Source organism: Carcharodon carcharias, chromosome 10 (assembly GCF_017639515.1).
Source record: "Carcharodon carcharias isolate sCarCar2 chromosome 10, sCarCar2.pri, whole genome shotgun sequence".
In the NCBI taxonomy this organism is placed as follows: Eukaryota; Metazoa; Chordata; class Chondrichthyes; order Lamniformes; family Lamnidae; genus Carcharodon; species Carcharodon carcharias.
This window is the reverse complement of record NC_054476.1, coordinates 117,299,593-117,311,609: the sequence shown is the minus strand read 5'-3', so window position 1 is coordinate 117,311,609 and position 12,017 is coordinate 117,299,593. Positions and strand designations below refer to the sequence as shown.

Sequence of the window (12,017 nt, the reverse complement as noted above, 5' to 3'; positions counted from 1 at the left end):
CAAATTGGCAGCCCCGTTTTCTACAGTGATTGGACTTCAAAGATTTATTCATTGCCTGCAAAGTGCTTTAGGCCGGAGATCATGGAAGACACTATATAAATCTATCCTTGCCAATGCTTGTTTCCCGAGTTCTTTGGCCTGCTGGATCTAACTGTAGAATTTGTTCCCATTGCAGACGTGCTGATGTTTGAGACAGAGGACCTGGTCCTGAGGAAAAACGAGAAGAACTTTGTGTTGTGTCTGCTGGAGGTGGCGAGGAGGGCCTCCAAGTTCGGAATGTTGGCTCCAGTCTTAATCCAGATGGAGGAAGAGATTGAGGAAGAGATCCGCGAGGAGATGGACTTACCATCAGAGATCATCCCTCCAAAACCCAAACCACAGAAGGAGCTGTGTGATTTCAAAAACTTGGATGAAATGGTGAGTTTACCCATGGCTGTACTCTCCAACTGGTCCTACACAAGGAGCAGTGAGCAACATATGCTCTTCACAGTATCCTATAGCACAGTAGGAGGCCATTTAGCCCATCATGCCTGTACTAACTCTTTGAAAGAACTATTCAGTCAGTCCACTCCCCATAGTCTTGCAAATGTTTTCTTTGCAGGGATGTTTCCAATTCCATTTTGTAATGTTATTATTGACACTGCTTCCATCTGTCTGCGTAAGGTAGGCCAGATCATAACTCACGGCATGAAAAAAAATTCCTCATTTGCCACCTGTTTTTATGTCAACTATCTTAAATCTATATCCTCTGGTTGCTGACTCTCCAGCCTGTGGGACAAGTTTTTCATAATTTATCAGGACCCTTCATAATTTTGAACACCAAATCCCCTTGCAGGACCTGGAGATATCTGAGCACAAATCATTCAGGCAAGCTGAGAAAGTGGGTTAAATATTCATTTGAGATCTTGGGTTTAATTCATAGAGACACAGAGTACAAAAGCAAGGAAGGTATGATAAACCTCTATGTAATACTGGTTTGGCTCCAACTGGAGTATTCAGTACAGTTCTGGACACCACACTTTAGGAAGAATTTGAAGCCTCTGGAGAGCCTGCGGAAAAGATTCACGAGAATGGGTCCAGGGATGAAGGACTTGAGTTACGAGGATAGATTGGAGAAGTTGGGGCTGTTCTCCTTGGAGAAGAGAAGGTTGAGAGGAGATTTGTTAGAGGTATTCAAAATCAAGAGGGGTCTGGACAGAGTAGCTAGTGAAAAACTGGCCCACTGGTGGAAAGATCGAGAACCAGAGAGCACAAATTTAAGGTAATTGGCCAAAGAAGCAATGGCGACATGAGGAAAATCTATTTTGCACAGCAAGTGGTTAGGATCTGGAATGCATTTTCTGAGAGTATGGCGGAGGCAGATTCAATCATGGCTTTCAGAAGGGAATTGGATAAACAGCTGAAGAGAAAAAAAATTGCAGGGAGTAGGTGAGTTGTTCTTGAGAGAACTAGCATTGACACAATGGGCCGAATGGCCCTCTTCTATGCTCCAACCATTCTATGATTGTATGATTAACCTCTTCTGTTCTAAGGAAGACAATCCCAGCTTCTCCAGTTTCTCCACATACCAATGTCCCTCATCTCTGGTAGTTCTCCGTTGCTTAGAGACTATCCTGAAATTCTGAGGTAAAATGCCCTGCATTGTGGACTACCAAATCAAACAGATTGCAAAGAGTCCAGTGCAAACCTTGATCTATGCTAAGTAGGCTGACCAGGCAGATGTGGAGATTCTATGGTTAGTCCTAATATCAGCTCTCTTCCTCCTAACTATCATTGAATGACCTCTAGTAGAAACTTAACCTTTGTGAACACTGGGGTGTTGGAGCTTAGGATGAGGATGGAACGTGATCTTCCAAGCTGTCCAGATTTACAAGCTCAATAAAGCCACTTGGGTGAGAGGCTGGATAAAGACTGTGGGACGTTATCCCAGTATAGACCACTATGACTGAACCCTGACATCAGCAGCCAACATAAAAGAGAATCCCAAAGTCTTCTATAAGCATATAAATAATAAAAGGGTGGTAAAAGAAAGAATAGGACCAATTAGGGATAAAAAGGGGACTTGCATGTGGAGGCAGGAGAAGTAGTAGAGGTATTAAATGAGTACTTTGCATCTATCTTTACAAAGGAAGAAGATGCTACCCAGGCTGAGGTGAGAGAGGAGGTAACTGGTACAGGAGAAGAATTTACAATTGAGAAGGAGGAGGTTTTAGAAAGGCTATTTTTACTTAAAATAGACAAGGCACCAGAACCAGATGATATGCATTCAAGGGTGCTGAGGGAAATGAGAGTGGAAATTGCACTACTGATAACCTCCCAGTCTTCCTTAGATGCAGGGGTGGTGACGGAGGACTGGAGAATTGTGAATGTTACATCCTTGTGTTCAAAAAGGGGTGCAAGGATAAAGCTGGAATCTACAGGCCAGTCAGTTTGACCTCAGTGATAAGGAAGCTTCTGGAAACTATTGTTCAGTACAAAATTAAAAATCACTTAGACAAGTGCAAGATAATTAAGGAAAGCCAGCATGGATTCATTAAGGGAAATCATATTTAATTAACCTGCTGGAGCTTTTTGAGGAGGTAACAGAGAAGATTGATAAGGGCAATTCTGTTAATGTGGTGTGTATGGATTTTCAAAAGGTGTTTGATACAGTGCCGCACAACAAACCTGAGCAAAGTTCTAGTTCATGGAATAAAAGGGAAAGTAGGCACTTGGATAAAAATTTTGGCTGAGTGACAGGAAACAGAGAGTAGTGATAAATGGTTGTTTTTCAGATTTGAGGAAGATTTGTAGTGGAGTTCCTCAGGGGTCAGTGTTGGAACCCTTTGCTCTTCCTGATATATATTAATGACCTAGATGGTGGTGTGGAGGGCATGGTTTCAAAATTTGCAGATGATACAAAGATGTTGTCAACTGTGATGAGGATAGTCTTGAACTTCAAAAGATCATAGACATTTTGGTGGATTGGGAAGATAAATGGCAGATGAAGTTTAACGTGAGAATTTAGATGATTTATTTTGGCAGGAAGAATGTGGAGAAATAGTTTAAAATAAAGGGAGAAACAGAGGGACCTTGGTGTTTATGTACGTAAGTCATTGAAGATGGCAGGGCATGTTGAGAGATCAGTTAATAAAGCATATAGTATCATAGGTTTTATTAATAGAGGCATTGAGTACAAGAGTTAGGAGGTCATGTTAAACTTGTGTAAGACACTAGTTAGGCCTCATCTGGCGTACTGCGTCCAATTCTGGGCACCATACTTGAAGAAGGATGTGAAGGTATTGGAGAGAGTACAGAAGAGATTCACAAGAATGATTCCCAGGATGAAGAACTGTAGTTATGAGGATAGATTGGAGAGGTTGGGACTGTTTTCCTTGGAGAAAAGAAAGCTGCGAGGAGACTTGATAGAGGTATTCAAGATCCTGAGGGGTATGGACGGGATAAATAGTGAGAAACTGTTCCCGCTCAAGGGAGCATCAAGAGCTAGAGGGCACAGATTCAAAATAATTGGCAAAAGGAGTAAATGCGATGGGAGGAAATTTTTTTTCATTCAGAGTGGTTTGAGTCTGGAATGAACTTCCTGAGAGGGTGGTGGAGGAATGTTCTGTCAAGGTATTCAAATAGGAATTGGATTGCTACCTGAAAAGAAAGAATGTGCACGGTTATGGGGATAAGGCAGGGGAGCGGGACTAGGTAGAATGCTCTTTCAGACAGCCAGTGCAGAATTGATGGGCTGAATAGCCTCCTTCTGCATTGTAAAGATACTGTGATGAGTCATTGTATAAGAAACTCTATCGCAGCATGAGCCAGCACCTGTGAAACTGTATCCCCAACATGACACAGCCAGTGTGGAACTGTATCCCCAACATGACACAGCCAGTGTGGAACTGTATCCCCAACATGACACAGCCAGAGTGGAACTGTATCCTAACATGACACAGCCAAAGTGGAACTGTATCCTAACGTGACACAGCCAGAGTGGAACCGTATCCCTAACGTGACACAGCCAGAGTGGAACTGTATCCCTAACATGGCACAGCCAGAGTGGAACTGTATCCCTAACAAACATGTATCCTCAACATGACGCAGCCAGTGTGGAACTGTATCCTCAACATGACACAGCCAGAGTGGAACTGTATCCCCAACATGACACAGCCAGTGTGGAACTGTATCCCCAATGTGACACAGCCAGAGTGGAATTGTATCCCTAACATGACACAGCCAGTGTGGAAATGTATTCCCAACATGGGATAGAAACTGAGGTAGTGTACCCCAACACCAGCTTATGCCTGTTTATCTGTACCTCCATGTGAGTCCACAGACATCAGAGAAAGAATTTAAGGTCCTCTCTGGGATAATTTGGATTTGGATTTGCTTCGAAGCCTTCAATAGTTTCAGCTGGGGCTTTATAAAGACATATGTGTCAGAGTTTTACATGAAGAAAACTGGCTTGTGCCTGATCCGGACTGGCGTGAAATTGTGCAAGGAGACATTGGGCGAGCGTCCCGAAGCCATGGAGGGCGTGCATGGGAGTCAGAAGCTCACCTGTGACAATTAAAGGGCCAATTAAGGCCATTAATTTACCAATTGAAAGGAATTCTACGTTGCCTGTGTGATTTTGCGGTCACCACACAAGCAACACGGGCAGGCAGCCAACACATTTTCCTCAAGTTGTTTTCCTTGGGCAGGATTAAAGGCTCCAGAGCAAAGGTTCTGTCTCTTTAGGTTAACTATTTTGCAGTGAAACTTATGCGATTTGAGATGTTTCTCTGTCATTTCTGGTGCATTCCATGCGTCAATAGTTTTCTTTCAAAATAATTTTGCTTGCCATCTTTGTCTGAAGATTTCAGCAAATTGCACCCTTAGCTACATGAGGTAGTGCCTTGTGCATTTCAGATCATGGGGATTGTATACTCAGCTGCTGGGACCTCCTCTGAGGAGGAAGAGAGGGCCAGGAATGAGAGGAGGCCAGCTGACCACAGGCAGCGTCCAACAGAGTGATCTGTGGGAGGAGAGACGCAGGCACATGGGGTGCAGGGCCAACAGGGAGTGCAAGGCGGAAGGGTCTGCAGGAAATGCTACTATCGTGCAGCCAGAGTGTACAGACAGCGATCCAACTACCTCAACATGTCGGAGGTCCAGTGTTGAAGGAGGCTCCACCTCTCTAGGGAGAGTCACCACCACATGTCAGATGATTGGGCCGGAGATTGCCTCCAACTGTATGGGTGGACACCCCATCCCAGTGGCTCTGAAGGTCACAATGCCCTCAACTTCTACGTCTCCGGTTCTTTCCGGGGTCAGTGGGGGATCTGTGTGGTGTGTCCCAATCAGCTGTCCACAGTTGCGTCAAGCTTGTTACTGACACTCTCTTTGGACAGGTGATGGCATTAATCCATTACTGGGTGGGTGAAGCAAGCCAGGCTGAGTGAGCCAGAGGCTTCGCAGCGATTGCTAGCTTCCCCCGCATTCAGGGTGCCATCGACTGTACACATGTGTCAATGTATAAATTATCACACTGCATGGCAATCACCTTGTTAAAACCAATTGCTAGTTAAACAGGTGATGGGCATTGATTATCCTATCTAAATAGAATAAAAAGATACAGCTGGAACACTTTGTGTGGAAGCTATTTGGAAGTCAGTAGCATTGAGGAGTTGTCTTGAAAATAAACCAGCTTGAACCAAAAGATCAGCCTGGATTAATTCTTCCACCACAACCTCTTATTGTGAGTAACAGTGAGGCCATCAAGCTCCCTGTGGATGAGTTGGGAGCCTTTGTAAACAGAAAGGGGTTCCACTCAATGAGCGTTCAGATTGTCTGCGACCATAAGACACGGATCTTGCAAGTCTGTGCCCATTACCCTGGCAACTCACATGACACTTACATCCTGCAACACTTCCAGGTGCCAAGGCTGTCCGTCACTCCTGCTCGTTTGGATGGCTGGCTGGCTGCTGGGTGACATGGGCTATCCATGGAAAAGGTGGCTCATGACCCCACTCCAGCACCCAAGAACAGAGGCAGAGGAGAGGTACAACAGGAGTCATGCCTCCACAAGGGCAGTGGTTGATAGGACAGTGGGCTGCTGAAGATGCAGTTCAAATGCCTGGACTAATCAGGGGGAGCACTGCACTATTCTCCAGAGTGCATGTCGCTTATATGCATTGCCTGCTGTGCTCTGTACAATCTGGCTTTGGCAAAGAGGGATCCAGCAGAGGATGCGGATCATGAGGCAGCTCCAAATATCGTGGAGGATGAATCTACTGATGAGTGATGAGGAGCCCGGGGAAGCACAGAGTGAGGACATGGAAGCAGACATCAGGAATCTTCAGGGAGGCAGGGACATCAGGAGGCCTGGAAAATGTGCACCTACAGCTAGGCTGCCATGGTATTGATTCCAGCTTATGCCAAGGGCACTACCTCTGTACAAGACATATGTGATGCACAAGCCCAGGACCCCAAATTCGAACCCCAGTCTATGCAATAAACTTCAAACCTCTGCCACCCCCTGCATCTATAAGAACCATCACACATAACTACAAAATCAAAATCAATGTTTATGTAATATTCGAAGAAACAAGCATAACATTTCTGGTGATAACACCATCGAGAGAGTTTTGAAATATGAATGGAAATAAGATAATCTGTGGGACGCTCATGTTGTGCTCAAGGTGCCTTAAACTTAGGTTTCCGGGTGTTGCGTCTCAGTGCAGCACTCCACTCCTCCGCTCACTGGCAGTGGCAGTGGAGGCAGCCTGCTGGCTCTGCTGTCGTTTTGGCACTGATGACCTTGGCGGTCATCCTCTGCCTGAGCGGACTCCACCTGGAAGAGTGCGTCCAGTGCTATGACTGGGCACTCAGTCGTCACAGCCTCACCAGATGTGACGGTCACTGGCGGAGAAGCTGCTGCCCTTCTCCCGAGTGCCCTGAGAGGAGCCCTCAGTGATGACATTCAGCTCATCTGCCAGCGTGATGTTCAGTTGCACCTCCCTGCTCACCATTGATGGACGGGCACCCAGCAGAGTTACTAGGTATCTCATCCATCTCACACTGGCACCTGAGTTCACAGCTGGTGTGAGGGCTTGTAGGTCCGAGTGCAGCCCCAGAAACCCCCTATTCTGTTCCTGGAGCAGTCTCTCCATGAGAGTCGCCACTCATGGAGGAGGCTGTGCGCTTGGTGCTGAGGGTCAACGCAGTGCTCACACTCCGTATGAATTTCTCCTTGGCATGCAACCCTCAAGAATCTCAGCCACATCTTCAAGTGTATCCCACTGGACATCCAGCAATTGCCGCCTGATTGACCATTTCATCATTGCCCTTGGATTCAGCACAGTCCTGGTCTCCAGCAGACCCCGACTCCCGGTGCCTAGGGCACTCCCTGCCTCCCCCAGATCCTCATTTGAGTGGACCATGCCCTCCCCACTTGCACTACCATGGGAGCCAACAAACTTAAGCCCATGGATGTGGTGGTCACTGCGCTGTTGCCTGGTTCAGAGAGAGGGTGTGAGTGTGTCCTCTTCTGGTGTTAAAGATGGAGCATCTGCAGGAGGAAGGGAACACGTCAGTACATTCGATTATCACATAGTCAATGTGCATGCTGTGTGGGCTGATGAGACAATGGAGAACTGCAGCATGGTGCCGTCCTGATTGGAGGATTGATGGGCACTCGTGCTTTGACATCACCATTTCAACTAAGAAGACCCTACGATTTTTTCTCTCCCCGTAACTCTGCATCTGTGCATTCTTACCTTCCTCAGAGACCCCTACCTCACCATGTTTGGTGGAATGAGCTCTGCAGTGGCTCCACCACATTATGGCTTCTCTTCTGAAAGGGCAGAACAGATTTCATCCTTCGTGCTCCCTCTCCCTGCAGCACCATTCCAGCCTGGACCACCCTCCTGAGAAGCAGGTTGTGGGGCACGGCAGAGTGGCCCACCTCATCCTTCAATGCACTCGGGCCAAGTGGTCAGATCTCCCAGCCTTGGCCAGCACAGGCTTCAGTGCACCTTTGCACACACACTCTTACACCCCTGAGGCTGACCGCCCAAATACACATCTCCACACATTTCCATGCCATCTCTGTACTCATCCTTGCCAAATGCAGAAGATCATTGAACCTTTTGTGGCAATGTATCCATGCTCAGCGCACCATGTTGTGCACACTGACCTGGGCGACCACCACTTCCCATCCCTGGCATGAGGACATTACACCTGGCACTGACCTCCTCTGAGGATGCCCAGGCTATTGTCTGTAAAATGGGGGATAGAGTGCCCACCGGACTTGCCCTCCCGCCGTCTGTGCCTTCTGGGTGCTGAGACCATTAGCGCTGCAGATATTTCTTCTTTGATCCTGTGTAGAACGCTCCCACAGCCTTCCCCAAAAAACCCTGGAAGCCTTCAGGGTGCTGCCTAGAGAGTTTTTAAAGCCCCAGATGGGTCCTCATCAGATGCAGTGCCTGACTCATTCCCGTCCCTGCCTGCTACTTCTGGCGTTCCCGTGAATGTGCTGCCTTAATTGGCCACCCAGTGTGAAATTGCATGGACAACACGATCTCGCCCGGGAGCAGATTCTACATCCGCTCTCCTGCCCACCAATTTCATGTGCCCAACAAGCACGAAGTTCAAGCCATTGGGTCAAATTAAATACTAGCAATATTCCCTCCAACTCTTTTTAAGTTGTGCATGACCTGTTTATTGCACTGCGTGGGGACTTACAGATTGGCGCACAGCTTCACATGCACACATCTCAAAGAGACTGCTTCTTGGGTAGGGTCTGTTTATCTCCTATGCAGTAGATGCTAGACTGCTGCACAACCCTGCACCCATGCAGCTGAGAGGAGGTTAGATACCAGCCTTAACTTGGTTGGGAGAAGTGGGTAGTTGCACGTTATGGGTAATAGTGAGCCCCAGGGGTCTGTGCTCATACTTTTCTCATTTTCCATTGATATAAACAAGATGCACATTGGCACAAGAGGAATGTTACTGAAGTCTGCTGTGCCATCAGACTGTAAGCATGGAAAATGGTGAGGAAGAATGCAGAAGGATATAGGCAGAGTGGGCATGTAGGGGGCAGATGCAGTTTAAAGCAGGAAATTGTGAGGTAGTGCATTCAGGAATAAAGAACCGTGCCAGAGACTCTACCTGGGGTAAAATTCTTAATCGAATGTAGCAACAGAGATCTATGGGAGCAAATAGAGGAATCTTTAAAGGTGGGAGTGCAGATAAAAATTACCATAAAAAGGCCAATAATGTTCAGGAGTTATACATCAAATACTTCATAGAAAAGCAAGGAGGTAATGTTGGATTTGTACAAGCCTTTGATTAGGCCACAACTGGAGCATTTTGTGTAGTTCTCGACATTCCGTTATATTGGGAGCACAGAGAGACTCCTACAAGGAGAGCATGAATAAGAAGCTGAAGAAATGGAAAAGAGGAACATATGAACATAGGAATAGGAAGAGGCCATTCAGTCCCTTAAGCCTGTTCTGTCATTCAATTAGATTGTGGCTGATTTCTATATATTAGCTCAATTTACCCACCTTGGGTCTGTAACTCTTAATACCCCTTTCTTACAAAAATCTACCAATCTGAGTTTTGAATTTTTCAATTGATCCCCAGCCTCAATAGCTTTTTGTGAAAGTTCTGAATTTTCGCTAACTTTTGTGTTTTGCATTACCCTTGAATGGTTCTACCTCTAATTTTAAGGTTATGCCCTTTTGTTCTGATCCACCCCACCATTCTCCATAAACTGCAGCTCATCCCAACACTCTACTGCTCGTATGCTGACTTCTAGATTTCTTATTTCTAGATACCAATGACATCAAGGGACACGGGGATAATTCGAGAAGATAGCATTGAAGTAGAAGATCAGTCATGATGATGTTAAATGGCTGAGCAGGCTTGAGGGGCCAAATGGTCTAATCCTGCTCCTTTGTTCCTAAGTCCCAACACCATTGTGCCCATTGACCCATATTGGATTCCAGTTCCCATCTTCGTCAATTTAAAATATTTTGTCCTTGTGTTTAAATCCCTCCATCACCAATTCTGCTCCATATTGCTATAACGTCCTTCAACCTTACAGCCTCCCCCCTGAACTCTCCATTCCACTGGCCTCTGATGGTATTTCCTAATTCTTGACCCTATCAGTAGCTACTATGCTTTCAAACATCAAGGTCCTTTTCTCTGGAATGCCCTCACCTTCCCACCTCTTTTTCCCCCTTCAGGATCCTCCCTAAAAACAAGATCTTTGACTAAGCCCTTAGAAACATAGGAACATAGAAGATAGGAGCAGAGGTAGATCATTCGGCCCTTTGAGCCTGTTCCACTGTTCAATATGACCATAGCTGAACCCCTACCTCAACGCTGTACTCACGCTCTCACCCCATACCTCTTGACGCCTTTAGAGTCCATTATTCTATCTAGTTCCCTCTCAAATATACTCAGTGACTTGGCCTCCACAGTTTTCTATGGTACAAAATTCCACAGGTTCACCACCCTCTGAATGAAGAAGTTTCTCCTCATCTCAGTTCTAAATGGTCCACCCATATCCTGAGCCATTGATCCCTTGTTCTAGACCCCCAGCCAGAGGAAACATCTTCCCTGCAGCCAGTCTGTCCATCCTGTCAGAATTTTATACATTTCAATGAGACCACCTCTTATTCTTCTAAACTCCAGTGGATACAGGCCTAGACAGCCCAATCTCTCCTCATATGACAATCCTGCCATCCCAGGAATCAGTCTGGTGAACCTTCGCTGCCCTTTCTCCATGGCAAGTATATTCTTTCTTAGGTAAGGGGACCAAAACTGCACACAATACTCCATGTGTGGTCTCACCAAGGCTCTGTAAGACATCCTTGTTCCTGTACTCCAGTCCTCTCACAATGAATGCCAACATACCATTTGCCTTCCTAATTGCTCGCTGCACTTGCATGCTTACTTTCAGTGATTAGCGTACAAAGACACCCAGGTCCCTTTGTACATCAACACTTCCCAATCTATCACCATTTAAATAATACTCTGCCGTTCTATTTTTCCTACCTAAGTGGATAATTTCACACTTGTCCACGTTATACTACACAGCCATGTATTAGCACACTCACTCAACCTGTCTAAATCGTCGTGAAGCCCCTTAACGCCCTCCTCACTGCTCACATTCCTATCAAGTTTGGTGTCATCAGCAAACTTGGAAATATTACATTTGGGTCCCTCGTCCAAATCATTGATATATACTGTGAGCAGCTGGGGCCCAAGCACTGATCCCTGCGGTACCCCACTAGTCACCACCTGCCACTCCAAAAAGATCTGTTTATTCCTACTCTTTCATGTCTGCTAACCAATTCTCAATCCATGCCAATATATTACTCCCAATCCCATGTACTTTAATTTTACACACTAACCTCTTATGTGGGACTTTATCAAAAGCTTTCTGAAAATCCAAATACACCACATCCACTGGTACTCGCTTATCAAATCTGCTAGTTACGTCCTCAAAAAACTTCAGTATATTTGTCAAACGTGATTTCCCTTTCACTAACCCTTGCTGACTTTGTCTAATCCCATTGATTTTTTTCTAAGTGTCCTGCTATCACATCCTTTATAATAGACTCTAGCATTTTCCCTACTACAGATGTTAGGCTAACTGGACTGTAATGTGCTGTTTTCTCCCTCCCTCCTTTATTAAATAGTGGGGTTACATTTGCCACCCTCCAATCTGTTGGGACTGTTCCAGAATCTACAGTATTTTGGAAGAAAACAACAATGCATCCACTATTTCCATAGCCACCTCCTTTGGTACCCTGGGATGCAGATTGTCAGGCCCTGGGGATTTATCAGCTTTCAGTCCCCCTAATTTCTCCAGCACTATTGTTTTAGTAATACTAATTTCCTTCAATTCCTCCTTCTCATTAGACCCTTTGTTCCTTAGTATTTCTAGGAAGTTATTTGTGTCTTCCTCTTATTTTTACATGCTTATAGAAGCTTTTACAATCCACTTTTATGTTCCTTGCATGTTTACTCTCATA

The 12,017-nt window shown here is 45.7% G+C and overlaps 1 protein-coding gene across 1 annotated transcript in view; it reads left to right on the top strand.

The window, feature by feature from the left end:
* The window catches only part of LOC121282962 (GAS2-like protein 2A), a 104,891-nt gene that overhangs the window by 31,257 nt on the left and 61,617 nt on the right, over positions 1–12,017 (top strand). Inside the window, exon 2 of the mRNA XM_041196808.1 lies at positions 176–417. Coding sequence (XP_041052742.1) covers positions 176–417 — 242 coding nt within the window. The remainder of the gene's footprint in view (positions 1–175; positions 418–12,017) is intronic.